This window comes from Sinocyclocheilus anshuiensis, unplaced genomic scaffold (assembly GCF_001515605.1).
Source record: "Sinocyclocheilus anshuiensis isolate Anshui unplaced genomic scaffold, SAMN03320099.WGS_v1.1 scaffold130, whole genome shotgun sequence".
NCBI classification, from domain to species: Eukaryota; Metazoa; Chordata; class Actinopteri; order Cypriniformes; family Cyprinidae; genus Sinocyclocheilus; species Sinocyclocheilus anshuiensis.
Window position 1 is genome coordinate 835552 of NW_015544207.1, and position 16344 is coordinate 851895.

The following is a 16344-nucleotide window of genomic DNA, read 5'->3' on the forward strand; positions in this document are numbered from 1 at the left end:
CTGGATGAAGCATGACGGCAGTGCTGGACATCAACCAGGATTCCTGTGCAGTGAGCGGTGTGGTGAGTGTTAACAGAAAGACTGTGTTTTGTGTCAGAGTAGCCTGTTGCTTTCCCTCCGAAGCAGCAGCGGGAACTTTGCAGACGTGATCTGCTCACGCTCTCAGGTCTGTGCATGAGTGCTGATGGAGTTTGAGTCGTGTTGTAGGTAGTGTGGGTGAATGATGGGCGTTATCTGCCTTTTGTCTGATGGTTGTTTAAATATGTGTGTGCCGTCATGTGCTTTCATGTGTCTGTAAGTGTCAAAGGGAGGCCTTTGAGTGTGTGTGTGTGTGTGTGTGTGTGTGTGTTAGGGTGATGACAGTGAAGCATGCTGTATGATGGCGACTCTGTTGGGTGGAGGCAGAGCTTAAAGCAGCACTATGTAACTTTTGGTGCTCTAGTAGTTAATAAACAGAACTGCACACATCCCGCGGAAAAACATTCCAACCGGAGCTACTTCTCTAAGTTTATGTCTATGGCGATTCACGCAGGTATGTGTTGCTCCGCAGCGGTGACGACCCGACCAGGCTACAATAGTCCAAATATAAGAACTTATTATAAGTGTACCGTAGTGATTCGGAATAAGACAAAAATGTGGTTTGGAAGATGAATTCATGATGTACTCGCTCATTATATACATTTTGCAAATTTTGAACAGAAAAGGTTACATAGTGCTGCTTCAAAGATTCTCTTATCACTGGTGGTGTTGATGCACTATGTACAATTTATGGTGCATTTTAGTAGTTTGTCGCACATCCAAACCTTTTTGGGTAGCGATGTCTTAAAAAGAGGGAGCAAGGATTTCCCAAAAAGAATTTGTCCCTTTATGTAAATTGCACTCCCTCTTGTTGCTGTTAATAATAATAATAATTATTATTATTATTATTATTATTGCATGGTGTGAACCAAATGCATCTGCCAAATGCATAAAATAAAGAAATACATAAATGTAAAGAAATGGTGATTAATAATAATAATGTAACAATTTACAGTAAGGTTTCATTTGTTGACATTAGTTAGCTATATTAGTTAACAAACAATACTTATACACCATTTATTAATCTTAGTTCAGCATTTACTACATGTACGAATACATATTAAATTAACAAATGAGACCTTATTGTAAAGTATTACTACTACTACTACTACCACTGATAATGTATATGTGTTGTGGTATGGTATAGCATATGTAATTGATAATGCATATATAATGTAATTAATTTACTTGACACACATTCCAGGTTTTTGTTGTGCATGTTATAAATAATCTGCATAATTTTTCTTTAAAAAATATTTAATAATGCTCTACATTTTAATCAACTTTGCTTTTGGCTGACATCACAAATCTGTCTTCTTCAGATAATAATAATAATAATTATTATTATAATTATGATCATTTTTTCCTGTATGTCAGCCAGCAAACAATATGCTAACAATCATGAACTGATAGTGTATAGCTGTATATGCAATGTAATCTATATGCAATACAAAATCTGCAAACTGCATAAAAGTAATAATAATAATATGCTGTGTAATATACAGTAGTCTAATATATTTAACAATATAATAATAAAAAATATAATTAATATTAATACAATTTCTTTACTTGATGTGTTCCAGGTTTTGTGCACATTATACATAATGCATAATTTTTCTTAAAAATAATTAGAATAATGTTCTACCTTTAAAGGGCACCTATTATGCCTCTTTTTACAATATGTAATATAAGTCTCTCAGGTGTCCCCAGAATGTGTCTGTGAAGTTTCAGCTCAAAATACCCCACAGATCATTTATTATATAATTTTGAAAATGCCTATTTTGAGTGGAAGCAGAAACACGCTGTATTAGAGCATGTCTCTTTAAATGCAAATGAGCTGCTGCTCCCCGCCCTCTTTTCCAGAATAGAGAAGTGCCTTTACAGCTCGTAACTGCTAAAAAAACAACAACATCTGTTTGGTTTTGATTATCATGTCTATCGCGCTGAAATCACATGTTTTAAAGCCATATTAGTTTAAACTTCTGATAGACGGTTTTCTGAGCGCAAACATCCGTAACACACGTATAGAAAGTGGCTGCACACGGCATACGAGTACGAAGTTCTCTTTCACACACGAGTTTGTTAAAAACACGCATAAGTTACAAAAACACAGTTGGTTATGTTTGTGAAGGTAAACAGCTGGGAAAGAAATTGCATGTTTATATTAGATCTGTGTATTAAGTGACATCAGCATAATATACAGTACCTATACTGCTGTCTATGCTATTAATATGCCCCAAAGAATAAAATAAAAGCAGATAATCACTTGTTCTGGACTGAATAACATCTATAGTATAATAAGAAGACATTTCTAACTTGAATGCTGCTTTTAAACACTCTAGCGTGAAGATAAACATGGCGGATTGTGTGCAGCTCACTCAGGGCGGGGTCTTGACTAGATTACGGCAGTGTCAATCAACACTCGTGGGTGGGGCCTGTAAAATGTGACATCACACTTTACCGATTCTGTGATCGGCTTGCTCTGAGACACTAATAATGATATATGGAGATTTTAAAAAAAGGAGCGTGTGGATTTTTATCATTACAGGGTGGTTGTGTACAAACACTGCCAACACACATTTATGTCCAAACAATATGTGAATGTGAATTTTGCATAATAGGTGCCCTTTAACCCCTTAACTGTCACCCCCCATTTTTTAAAATAGGCATGAAAGTGCACTATCCAAACTTAAATTGTTGTAATTTATGAACACTTTGGAATACAGACCAAAGGTTGGTCTCTTTTTAAAGAAGAAAATCAGCAGATTCGCGAAATGGCCTTAAACAATTAGTAAATAAACTGCAAAATGTTATGTTTTCTAATACACGCGCGCAATGCATGTATTCTGACAGCCCTGCACGAGCTCGCGGCGCTATCTGCTTGTTAACCAGGGTTCAAAGTCCAAAGCGCGAGGAAAATCTGGCTGATACAGTCGTCCGTTGCTCAGTCACATTTTTATGAATTTTTACAAGGCATGTGACAATGCGATACGTACGATGTATTCGTAATGAGACTTATTTATAAATCTGTTGTTGTCAACAAAAAGGAAGCATTGAGGTCTTCCTGCGCGTTTCCGCCAAAATAAAAGTTGAGAAAAAGCAAGAACTCTTATCAACATTCATAAATGTTAGTATTGTAATTTTACTGTTCTGTAAAATAAAATAAAAAAGTAAGACAATAATAATGATAATAATCATTAAAACAGCTCTGTTAATACATTTATTATAACAGTCACACATATAGTGTTCAAATTAAGATCTGTAATATTTTCTAATGTTTTTAAAGAAGTCTCTTCTCAGCAAGGCTGCTTTTAATTGTACAGTAAAAAATACATGCCTAATTCAAGAATGGGGTCTGATGGCCAAAAAATATTATTTTACTAATTAATTTTAAGCTAAATTGTGCTTTGTTGGTATAGTGTCTGCTAGAATGTAACAAATGTTCAGTGTTAAATATTTTTAAATTGTTGTTTTGTAATAGATTTTTTTTTCTTTGAAAAACAAGACAAAACAGTAAAAAGCACATTTTGGCTATTTAATTTATGCAACGGCGAAAAAAAAAACACACGAAAAACCGTATTCGGCCTTCGGCCCAGTGTTTCATTTTGTTTGGTTTCGGCTTCGGCCAAGAATTTTCATTTCGGTGCATCCCTATTTATGATGATTACTAAAAGATTTGATAGAGAAAAAGGACAACAACAAAAAAGAGCACCAAGCGTCCCACAGGTGGGATGGTGACAGTTAAGGGGTTTAAATAACTTTGCTTTTTAGCAGTGCATGATGCCGCAATAAGTTTTTGTTTTTGTTATATTGACTTTTTACAAAGCCACATTCATCTTCAGTTACTAAAATTAATTGACTTGATTATGTAGACAGTAACTTCAGGATTGTCACATTTTACCATTTAAATCACATCCTTACTGTTTTACTTTTGAACAGACCTTTGAAAAATGTCTTGCAGAATTTGTGCGCACTGCACAGGTATAGTAACTTCCCTATCTTAATAGCTGCTTTTGTCTCCGCTGTTTACAGACAAACAGAAGACAGGTACTTGTGTTCGGATGAGATTTGAACTTTTTACTGCTGCCAACCTCTTTATCAAGTTCACCTTGTTCTCTTTCTTCCATCCTTATCAGAGCACTGCCGTCTCTGACAGATCCCTGACACGTTTCTGAGCTGCCCTCAGGCACATCTACCTTTAGCTTGATCCGCGCTGCCTGCTTTTCCATTTCTGTCCTGCTGCTGTTGGTTGGCTGCTGTGGTGTTGTCTTGGTAACGGAGTCTTATTGTTGCTGTAGGTTCTTGGATTAAGAGGAAAAAGACCAAATAGCAAGTGACCATGCAGTGTCAGAAGTGATTATATTCTTGCTGTTTTAAGTACTTATGAATTGTGATTTAATTTTCTTGGTTATACAAAAGAGTGACTGTCCTGTTTGATAAACTATAATTTCAGAGTAGCAAAACAATTTTATACAATGTTTGTATTGCATGCATACATTTTTTGTTCAAGTAATTAATACTTTTATTTAGAAAGGATGCATTAAATCGATCAAAAGTGGCATTAAAGACGTTTATAATGTTGCAAAAGATTTCCATTTCAAAATAGTCCTACTCTTTAGAATTTTCTATGCAAATTAACCTGGAAAAAAAAATAAAATAAAATAAAAATAAAAAATAATATATATATATATATGAGGCAGCATCATATATCTTTCATATGTTTTTCATCATTGATAATAATAAAAAACTTCTGAAGGATCATATGACACTTGAGACTGGAGTAATGATGCAGAAAATGCAGCTTTGCATCACAGGAATAAATATATTTTTTTAGTCATAGTAATATTTTGGAATATTAGTGTTTTTACTATTACTATCTATTTTTGATCAAATAAATTCAACCTCAGTGAACATAAGAGATTTTCTTCAAAACCTTTACAAAATGTTCCCGACCATGAATTAATTGACCAGAAGCTACAAGCATTTAGCGTCACAACGAGAGGTATAGAAACATAAAAAATGCATAGCAGTCAGTTCACAAATGCTTTTTTCAGACAAAACCGTTGTATTTCAGATGGACGAGTAGTTGTGCAGTGTCAAATTGAAACCGGGTGTCCTCCAACGGCTGTTTCCATTGTAGACCGCTTTGATTATAAAGGGGAGTGAGCACGTTTTGTCATGTCACAGTGTGCCGCTCACGTCCAGTGTAGAAATGGCAGCACTGTAGAAACACCTGTTTCTGGAGACTGTTTGAACGGTGCATCAAGACATCACACAACAGTCACCTAACATGAGATGTCAGGGAGAGCAATATGTATGTGCACACAAACATAACCGCCTCGTCTATTTTTAAATCTGCTGCCTTTAGTGGGTGCTGTGTGGTTTGCTTCAGGTGTCAGCTGCTAGAATGATTTCTAGATCTTCTGCTTAAGACATCACTATTCTACACTACATTAGAGAGAGATGGTTTTCTTCTTATATATACAAACATGCATGCTGCGTCTTCGGTTAAGGTCACTATAACCTTGTGTTTATATAAGTGTGTGGAGTCTGCAGGTTTGCATCAAAACAGTGTCCGTCTCCTCCAGTGCTGGTCAGAGCTGCTTTTGGTTCTTATGGTCCTCATGCTGTGTGTGGAATGAGATTAGAGCCGGACCTGCTGCTCTTCTGGCCTTAGGAGTCCTTGAGTAGTGCTGTTAGCCTCTCACCTCATTCTTGTGGTTCAAGCCTCATCCTGTTTGTGTCGTGTTGTAGCTGAGCTGTCCATTTCATCCAAGGAGACAGATTTTTTACTTTGACGTATAATGCTGTGGTGGTGGTTGTGGTGATGTGCAACAACAAACAACATCAAGGGTGGGTCAAAACCTACACCACAGCGAAACACAAAGGCGGTGATTGAATCAGACATTGACCTGAATTTTTTTTGGAAACAGGCTAAAAGAAACCTTGAGTTAATTATTACCTGATTTAGAGATGCTATTTGACTGGATGAGCAGATATTTCCTTACAAAGAATAAGTTTATAGGCCCCTTATGTAAACCTTTCAGTCTGTGTTTTCATGCAGACATTGCAGGAATGATTTCAAACAGCTCTATGCTTAAACTGTTGACACCTTTGCACTTCTATTATTAATTCACATGTCATCTTCTGATTGGTTGCAGGAGCATGACATTGAGACTCCTCACGGTGTCCTTCATGTGACTTTGAGAGGGACTCCTAAAGGCAACAGACCGGTCATTCTCACCTATCATGACATTGGACTCAACCGTAAGTTGTCCCATATATTTTCAAAGTTCCTGTCTTTCAGTGGCAAAATGTATCATTATACAGCTCACCTACTTGAAGGGGAGAGGGATTGGTTTTTTAGATGAGTATTTCTCAACCTTGTTCTTGGAGGAACCAGATGTGTAACGTCCAGGGCAATGTTAATTTTTACAGGCATTTTTGATTTAGTCTTAGTCTTTATCTTGAGACGAAAATGCTTAATAGTCTTAGTCACATTTTGAGTTTTTGAGTCTTTTATCGTTTTAGTCGACGAAAAGTCATTGCCTTTTTTGTCAACTTTTAGTCATTATTTTTAGTCATTACTTTGTCAAACTGCAGTTACCAACATTTATTTTGGTAGCTATTTTATATGTAGTCTTCAAACAAAAATAGTCATTAATTCTTCTATCTTTAGACCAAATCAATTAAGCTTATGAACAATTTGAATCAAGGATTGAATTTGGAAAAACTTGAATAAATGATGACAATTTTCATTTTTGGGTGAACTATCCCTTTAACAGTAGTGAAAAGGGAGCAATTTATAAAAAGTTGTTCATATATAATATATATAAATTATAATTTTTGAAAAAAGCAGAATAAGACAAATACGAAAGCGATACAAATTAAACAAATTTTTCAGATACAGTAGGTTTACTTAACATATTTATAACATCTTTTGTTGGTTAACATTAATGACACGGATAGGTACTTAAAGGGTTAGTTAGTGTTAGTGTTTTACTCACCCTCGAGGCATCCTAGGTGTATATGACTTTCTTCTTTCAGACGAATCCAGTCAGAGTTATATTAAAAATTATCCTGGCTATTCCAAGCTCTATCATTGCAGTCAGCGGGTGTTGCAGTTGAACAGTCCACAAGTCGTCAAATAAAGCTCACGCATTCATAATAAAGAAGTACAAACCGAGGATTTGTAAAGAAAAATGTCAGAGGATTTTGATATAAACCAAGAGGAGACTGGTTTTCCTTTGCTAAAGTAAGGAAACTTTGCTTCCTTTGCTCCTATAAACAAACTCGCGAGACTAGCATATCTCAGAGGCGCGCACGCTGTGCCTAATTCCTGCGTCTTCCGCCGGCATGGCTTCCGCTTCGTCTGAAAGAAGAAAGTGATATACATCTAGGATGCCTCGAGGGTAAGTAAAACAGTCAAATTTTTTGGGTGAACTAACCCTTTAATTAGGAATGCTGTCCCTTTAAGACGGAAGGCATGCATGTAATACTGACACATGTTCAGTTTTCACCCACCTGTTTACGTTCACTTAATCCATAACCGATTGTATTTACGTGAGATACTCTACACGATAAACATTTGGACTGCTGTGTGTGTATTTGATGACTGAGAACTGATCGCGCGCTGTATATGAGAACTGAAGAAGTGGAGCGTGCGCGAGAGAGCACTTCTATCAGCGCGATTCTGCCTATCTAACTTTAACTTAATCGATAACGAATTGTGACTCCCGGGAAAAACGGGACGTTTTGTCACCTTATCCCTACCCCTTCAGGTGCTGAGGCCATTGTTTCAGATCCCTAGTTCGCATTTTGGTAGCCTATCCATCCACTGCGGCTGCCATACTGAGACTAGATATGCAAACGCCCCTTATCCGATTGCAATCCAATGACAGGGACACACATTTTGAAGGACAAGACAGTAGCCTATAGGATGTATTTTGAATGTCCGGTAGTCCTCAAATAACGTTATAGTCCCGTCTCGTCTTGTTAATGAAGGCGCGGCATAAATTCCGTCATAGTTTTTATCATCAGATATTAGTTTTAGCTCATCAACGTCTCGTCATAGTCAAAGAAAAAACTCAGCCAGCTGATTTCACTAATTAGTTCTACCTCCTGGCTGAAAAACTGTGCTAATTAGCAAATCCAGGTGATTGGAACAAAAATACTGAGGATGACTTTTACTTTCTGAACCTGGACTTTACACCTCTGAGAGGAACACCATCTTGGTGTCTGAATATGCCTGCTTCCCTGCTATATAATAGAAGATAAACTCATAGTTTTAATACATATAGTAGGCAAAAAGCACCTGGATATCCTACAGTACTTCTAATGCCGAGATTCTGAAGTGTGCTTTCAATTGACACAGTAGAGGAGTTGATGGCTAGTGAATGACCAAAAGGTGCAAATGACTCTTCACCAGGAGTTTGATTGACAGGCGATCAGACCAATCATAACACTGAATGTGCCGTTTTGTCTGACAAACAATCCAGACAGAAGAGTAGATTAATGTCGGTGGACTTGAACTTGAAAAATGGTGTGTATTGACGTTTTTCCACGGTTGACACAAGATACCTCCTGATGTTCATTCATGTTTATTTCATGCTTTAACTAGTAAATATGAAAATCAATGACTCGCCTGCGATTTTGAACGCGATTTAGCGTAGCTTGTCAGTGAACTACGGCTCTGTGTAGTAAATGCCGCTCCATCTGAACGCACGTGCTGGAGATTTACTACTAATCACAGGAGCGGCTTTAATGACGAGATGCGCATGAAAATCGCATTTGATTTTTTGCACAGCCCTAATTATCTGTATACGTGCCACTTGAACTGAGGCACTATGGCGATCTGTCATGACACATTAAAGAGCCACAAAACGGTATTTATAGTTTGAATTTCTTAAATGACAAAATTTGAAAGCTGAGACTTTTTCATACAAAAAAGTAACCTGCTCTGTCTTGTCTGTCGATGCATTGTCAGTTTCCTCTTTGCTCCGCGATGTATTTTTCACTGCGTGAAACGTGGCGCTCTCGCTTGTTGGACATTGCAACAGTAACTAAGAGGAGTCTTTGCGAAGGGTCAATTGATGCCGTAGGTCACAAGACAATACGACTGATGCAGTACATCCAGAATACATTTATATAACACACATTCTTACTATATGGAGCATTTTAACAGTTGCCAAGTTCATTCCTCATCACATGTAGTTCAGGACCTATGTGATTTCAGTTGCACATCAACGCTACGCATTTTCAGACTCTTTATTTGAGTGTATATATGTCTAATGTCCAACTGAAAGCAGGAAAAGTTAAAAAGTAAAAAAATGTGGACAGGAAATTTGTGTTGAAGCCAAGTTTAGGTAGAATGGGGCATCTGTTCTTTTTATTTATTTTGTTAATTTTGGACTTTTATCTAGAGTGGTTTTATTATCATTTCATATTAGGGCTGGACAATAATTCAATATCAGTATGTATCGCGATATAATTTTTTTCAATAACGGTGATATGATTTTTAAAGTAAATTGCATTTTAAAATATTTCCAAATAGAAAAGAACTATTTTAAATAGTAAAATTATTTCAAAATGTTACTGTTTTTGCTGTATTTTGGATCAAATAAATGCAGGCTTGGTGAGCAGAAGAGAATTATTTAAAAACAATAAAAATCTTACTGTTCAAAAACTTTTGACTGGTATGTTGGAAGATATTAATAATTAATAAGGTGAGTCTGAGATGTTTATTTGACAGTGATTTCACATTTCTTGTTTGTATGAAGGCTAAATACAAATAAAAGGTGAACATTAATTTATTTGTGCTGTTTTTTTTCTCTAAAGTATTATATGGTTTTATATGAGGTGTCATAGACTTGGCAAATTCATTTTTCATAAGTTTGTATGCACAGACATCTGTTGTGGGCGTTCTTGGCAGTTTTTACAAGGCTTTTTTAAATAGTGTTCATATCGATATCGGAATTATATCGTATCGACCGAAATTAAGAAATATATCGTGATATAAATTTTGGCCATATCGTCCAGCCCTATTTCATATCTATACAGCTTGTACACAGTGAAACAAAAACACATTCCTCCAGGACCATCGTACAACATAAGACAACAATGAAGTAAAACTTGAACTGTACAAAAGTAAAATTATATTAAATAGACTAAACCAAAGAGATCGATAAAAAGAAAAAAAGAAAAAATAAACATTTATACACCGACTACACAAGAATACATGTACATGTGTGCATACTGAGGCCCCGTCCACACAGAGACGCGTTTAGCTGTATACATCAAAATTTTCTATCGTATCGAGTTTCGTCCAGACGGATCCAGTGTTTTGGGAGTGTGAAACCGCTATTTTTTGAAACCAGGTCCCAGAGCGGATAAATCTATAAATGACACCTTTGCATTTTTGTGTGTACAGCCAATCCGCATATTTTGTGAAACGATGATGTCATCAGCCTACATCTCGCCCCTAGTCAGACACCGCTACGTCACGTAACAGCAACAAAAACATGAACAAATACTGAACGATTGTCTTTTTATTAACTAACTAAATCTATTAATCTATTAATAAATCTATTGTTCCATGTTCATTTACTTGTAGTTGTGTTGAGTTTGTATACAGCGCGCAAGGTTTATGCGCATGCTCCAAGTCTTCTTCTCTGTTTTTAGTGTATCTCTGTGGCAGAATTACAGCACCACATACTGGTCTGGCATGTATACGACATCGTTTTGACTCGGTTTCATGGTTTCGTGTGAAGATATTTCTTGAGACGAGGGAAAAAAAAGATAGGATAGGGAAAGCTCTGGCTTCGTGTGGATGTGGCCTGAGTTAACAGTGCAAACAGCATGAGATGGTATAATTTTACAAAAAAAAAAAAAACACAGGTAACAGTAATAGAGACAAGGCACAGTAGTGGTGTGCTGTTTTTTGTTTTTGTTTTTTGGGCTGTGCAAAGTATTCACATGCATATGATTCAGGTATGCAGGGTACCATTTTCCTCTTTGATAATGATTTATGAAAAAATGTTTGAGAAGTGTCTTTGTTTTTCTCTTGCGATGCAGATAAGTCATGTTTCAACACACTGTTTAACTTCGAGGACATGCAGGAGATCACCCAGCACTTTGCTGTGGTCCATGTTGACGCTCCAGGCCAGCAAGAATCTGCCCCTCCTTTCCCCACCGGGTAAGACAAACTAGCGAAAGACTTTATCTATCTATCTATATCTATATATATATATATATATATATATATATATATATAACCAATTCTAACATTAACTGTTCTGTAATTATAGACAGCATGCAAGGCAGTGCACTAATGAGGCTACATCTATTCAACTTGAAAACTCACACATTTACTACTGACACAGTGTTTTCACACTCACAACTAAAAATGATTTAAGCTAGACTAATTTGTCACTTTTGTCTTCCTTTTCTTTCCCTCAGGTACCAGTACCCAACCATGGATGAGCTTGCCGAGATGCTGCCCTCAGTTCTGACCCAGCTAAAGTGAGTCCAGACCTCAATCAGTCTGTACATGGTCCCTAATTCAATACAATTAAATAAAAATAAATGCCATATGTTTAAGAAATCATGATGGCTTCTTTTAAAGCCTCAAATAATTTGTGTATTTTTATCAGAATATATGCCAGTTAATAAGCAATATGAATGATTGTGCTTTAATTAACAGGATCAACAGTGTGATTGGTATCGGTGTGGGCGCGGGAGCTTATATCCTCACTAGACTGGCTGTAAGTAAAATATCTTCCCTTTTATTACCGATCAGTCATTGTATGTTGTAATATCTAACCGTTAGTTGGAGTAGCTTGTGAAAACGCACCATTAGATGTTTAATTGAGCAGCTGAATGAAGTTCAGGTCATCAGAGGTGAAGATCCTTGAAGTGTGTCTGCAGTAAAACCATCTGTCCTCAGTCTTCAATAAATCCCCCACACCTCTGAGATGCATAGTTCACAAATGCATTCACACTCTCACTCTACACAAAGCTCTTATTCACCATCTACGCACAAACATAAACGCTGAGGATGGATACCTTCATAAACACACTCAAACACACACTCACTCTCATGTTTCCTGCTGGTTATTATCAAGGTATAAAGTGATAAAGGGTATTTTTCTCCAATTAACTAAAGAATGTGGCTGTCTTTCACTATTGACTCTATTACTTCAGTTCAGCACCTCACACTTTCATCCATCTATCAGCTTGCATTGCACATTTACCATATTTCTGCCACTTGCTAATTGGGTTCTGTGATGTTAGATGGCCGATTTGAACAAACACACACCTACGCAGCTCTGCAGAACAACTTCAGCACCGTAAACTTAAACTCATTTGAATTACAATTTGCTTGTCACATGCTTGTCCGTAGACATGTGGTCATGTGAGTGCTACCTCGAGGGCTTGCATTTCTCTGAATGTCTGGTGCAGAGCGTTATGCAGAGAGGAAAAAGAAGAGGTGTGAAACCTGAACTTTTTTCCATCACGATCACTGTAACAAGACTTTTGATTAGTTCACATGGCTGCCTGTAGCTGAATTTCTTTGTTAAAACCAAGTGTGAGCCCTTGCAGTAAGTTAGCGCTTTGGACACTGAGATAATGAGAACCTGGTTAAGGTGATGATGTATAGGTCACGTATAGGTAGACATTTTTGCTTGGTCACCACTGAGGTTAAAGTTGACTTTCTCAGACCTGTAAAGCAATTTGTATAGTGATCCCTTTCCCATGGCTTTACTTTGTTGCATTCTCAAGCCATCTTCAGTAACAGGCCTATTTCAGTGGTAAAACAGAATACTCGAGACAAAATGTTGGCCAAAATCTGATTTTATCTGTCACGAACTAGACCTTATAAAGTGGCACTCCATACTAGAATTGAGACTCAAATAAGAGTTTTTCAGTCAGCCAACTACTCAAATCCCATTCCTTTAATATTTATTACATTACTGTTAAACATGGGCAAAGATTTTATAAATGCTTCATTATCTACCACTGTAGTTTAAAATGATGCTTAAAGGAATAGTTCACCTAAAAATATATATATGATGAAGGTCATCATATATTGACCTTAATTTGTTGCAAAACTGTATGACTTTCTTCTATGGAAATTCATTCATTCATTCATGCATTCATGCATTAAAGGGGACATCAGATGCCCATTTTCCATAAGTTGATATGATTCTTTAGTGTCTTAAAGGGTTAGGTCACCCAAAAATGAAAATTAGCCTGTGATGTACTCACCCTCAAGGCATCCTAGGTGTATATGACTTTCTTCTTTCAGACGAATCCAGTCGGAGTTATATTAAAAATTATCCTGGCCCCTCCGTTTGAAATATGGATATTTTTCTTACAAAAACGCATGGATTCGCTACAGGAGGCCATCATTCACGCAAACATAAACACATTTACGTAGATTGGGGGGGCGCATTCCCTTAAAAAAACAAAAGTTATCCACTGTGGCTTCAGCGGCTCAGATATAGGGAGTTAATGACGATTGCTATGTTCATTATTACATCCAACAACAAAACACCTCAATCACTTAGGAGACATTCTTGTCTACATCTGCTCCAGCGTCGAAACACCAGTGTCAGTCAAACAATCATGGGAGTGGCCTGCCAAAAGTACGTCACACTGCCAAGAATCTGTGAACGGGTTGATCTGAGAAAGAGGTTATGATTTATGGGGATGTTAAAAAAACACTGGATTTTTATCATTATAGGGTGGTTGTGTAGTACTGCCAGCACACATTTATGTTCAAACATCATATAAAAGTGAATTTTGCATCTGATGTCACCTTTAAATCATTCATTCATTCATTTATTTAATTCATGCATCTGTGCATTCATTCATTCATTTATTCATTCATTCATTCATACATGCAATGGAAGTCAACAGTCTTCAAATTATCTTTGTTTGTGAATGAAGTCATACAGGTTTGGAACAGCATGAGGGTGACAATGGCAACAGTTTTCATTTTTGGTCGAACTATCCCTTTAAACAGCTATTTGCCTGTTCGCATAATTAAACTTTAACTAGTAACGAGCAAAATTGGTATTGTCCACCAAAAAGGAAAGATGTTGCAGATGCAGAAGTATTTATACCTGTTTGATGACAAAATTTGAAGATTACTCTTTAGAATAATATGCACTGATGCACAAGAGAAAAGGCTGAGAATGAGTATTCAGAAAGTAAATGGGATCAGTTTTGATTTTCATGTTGACTACTGACATTTTTTTTTAAATCAGGTTTTCTGTGGTATTTTGTGCTCCCAGGCCAATTACAATGTGTTCGACTGTCACATGACCCTGACAAGTCTATAGGTAGCAATACCACAAGAAGTCAAGAATCTGTCTAATTAGACTGTTCGATCATCTACATGTCAAGCACAGAATCCTCTCAGTCAGTAGGTGCTCTGAGTGTTAAAGTCAGTATGAGCCATAATGATGGACTAATCCATGTAATCTTACCATTCTCTTAGCTGAATGAGCCTGCTCTGGTGGAGGGGTTGGTTCTCATCAATGTGGACCCCTGTGCTAAGGGCTGGATTGACTGGGCTGCCTCTAAGGTAAAATTTTGCATGTTTGTTTTGTGCGGAAAATTATTAAATAGTTAAATAAATGACTATAAAAAATATGATACTCGTACTGCCCCAGCAACATAATGCTTTAGTCTGCCGCAGTAGTCTTTTACAATAATCTTAGTATTATCTTGGATGCTTTTCTCAAAAAAGATACCATTTTAGTTTCATTCGCATTTTAGTGTAATGAACTATGCATGGAATTAATTTAATCTTTTCTTTTCTTTATACACTATGCATAGTTAAGATATCCTATCCTTTCATTATTAGCCAAAAGCTAACCCTAAACATTCCTCCATACTTAAGATTTCTTAACAGATTAGTGTAGTTGATCTTCTTAAAGATTTCCCTGTTATAAAGCTCATAATAACCTGAGAGGTCAGAATGCTACAATAATTAAAGGTGCTCAAGTCAGTGGAGGTGCTGGTAACACAATTTGTTTGATCTTCAAACATTGTGCTTTTCACAAAAAATGTGCATGTGTGTTTATGTTGTAGTTATCTGGATGGACCAGCAGTCTAGTAGACATTGTGATGGCACACCATTTCAGCACGGTAGGCCTTAAATATGACACTCACCTCTGCATCTGTAAGAGGATTCACTCAGAACAAAAACATTTCTCTTAGAGTGTGTTCATGACCTTTTGTACCTCAGGACGAGCTGACAGAGAACCAGGAGATCATTCAAACATATCGTCTGCACATCGCTCGGGACATCAATCAGGACAACCTGGCTCTCTTCTGCCACTCCTACAACAGGTGACATTATCAGTTCATGTACTGATCATTGTCATATGAGCTGATCTTGATAAAAGTTTTCATTTGCATGTCACAGTCGGCAAGATCTGGAGATTGAGAGGCCTGTCCTGGGACTTAATGAAAATACGGTCAAAACGCTGAAGTAGGTTGTTTGGTTGTCTGTTTTTGTCTATTTTGGCTGTAAATCATTGTGCCTTCTCTTCCTTAGACCTTTATGTCTTTCTTCTCTTACTGTTTAGGTGTCCTGCCTTGCTAATAGTTGGTGACACATCACCAGCGGTAGAGGCTGTGGTGAGTGACTAATCGAGAACATTGCCATTGCTTCTATGGGCAATGGTAGAGAACACAGTGTGCTTTCTTAAAGGCCCATTATGCTCATTATCTCTTCATACATTTCCGTTCAGAGTGTACCAATGACATCACATCCTAAAAGGGGCTGTGCATCATAAAGTCTTATGCACTTGTGCTTGTTGTAAAGCACTCTTGAATAACTATAATATGCTTCTGGCCTTGGATCCTGATTGTCCAAAACAGCAATTCCATCTGTTCTAAAATCCTTAATACAGTGACAGCTTAATGTGCACTTAATGAACACACCTACTGGGTTTGCCTAAGTTTGGCACTTTAGAGTGAGACTGAGCCACTAATGCTGGGCAAACCGTTTGGTTTAGTGTAGAGTTGGTCATTTTATCTGTCTATACTAGGGCTGCACGATAAATCGAAATGGAATCGAGATCGCGATTCGACAGAAGCTGCGATTGTCATGCGTATCTTTCAGTGAAGCACGGTTCTGTGATCAGCAGTAATCAGCAGTAAATCTCCATCCAAAGGCCAGAGGGCGTTCTCGCGCTGAAACTCCAAATACGCCTCGCAGAAGAAACCCAGAAAATGCCTATGGCTGCAGCT

The 16344-nt window shown here is 37.1% G+C and overlaps 1 protein-coding gene across 4 annotated transcripts in view; it reads left to right on the forward strand.

Moving 5' to 3' along the window:
• The window catches only part of LOC107696989 (protein NDRG3-like), a 98960-nt gene that overhangs the window by 70184 nt on the left and 12432 nt on the right, over window positions 1-16344 (forward strand). For 3 of the 4 annotated variants that reach the window (XM_016497583.1, XM_016497582.1, XM_016497585.1), the window contains 9 exons: window positions 6240-6345; window positions 11152-11272; window positions 11536-11598; window positions 11780-11840; window positions 14582-14668; window positions 15178-15234; window positions 15335-15438; window positions 15515-15580; window positions 15678-15729. In XM_016497583.1, the coding sequence (XP_016353069.1) occupies window positions 6240-6345; window positions 11152-11272; window positions 11536-11598; window positions 11780-11840; window positions 14582-14668; window positions 15178-15234; window positions 15335-15438; window positions 15515-15580; window positions 15678-15729 (717 nt within the window). Of the gene's footprint in view, window positions 63-6239; window positions 6346-11151; window positions 11273-11535; window positions 11599-11779; window positions 11841-14581; window positions 14669-15177; window positions 15235-15334; window positions 15439-15514; window positions 15581-15677; window positions 15730-16344 lie in introns of all 4 variants that reach the window. The other variant, XM_016497584.1, reaches the window with a different exon arrangement.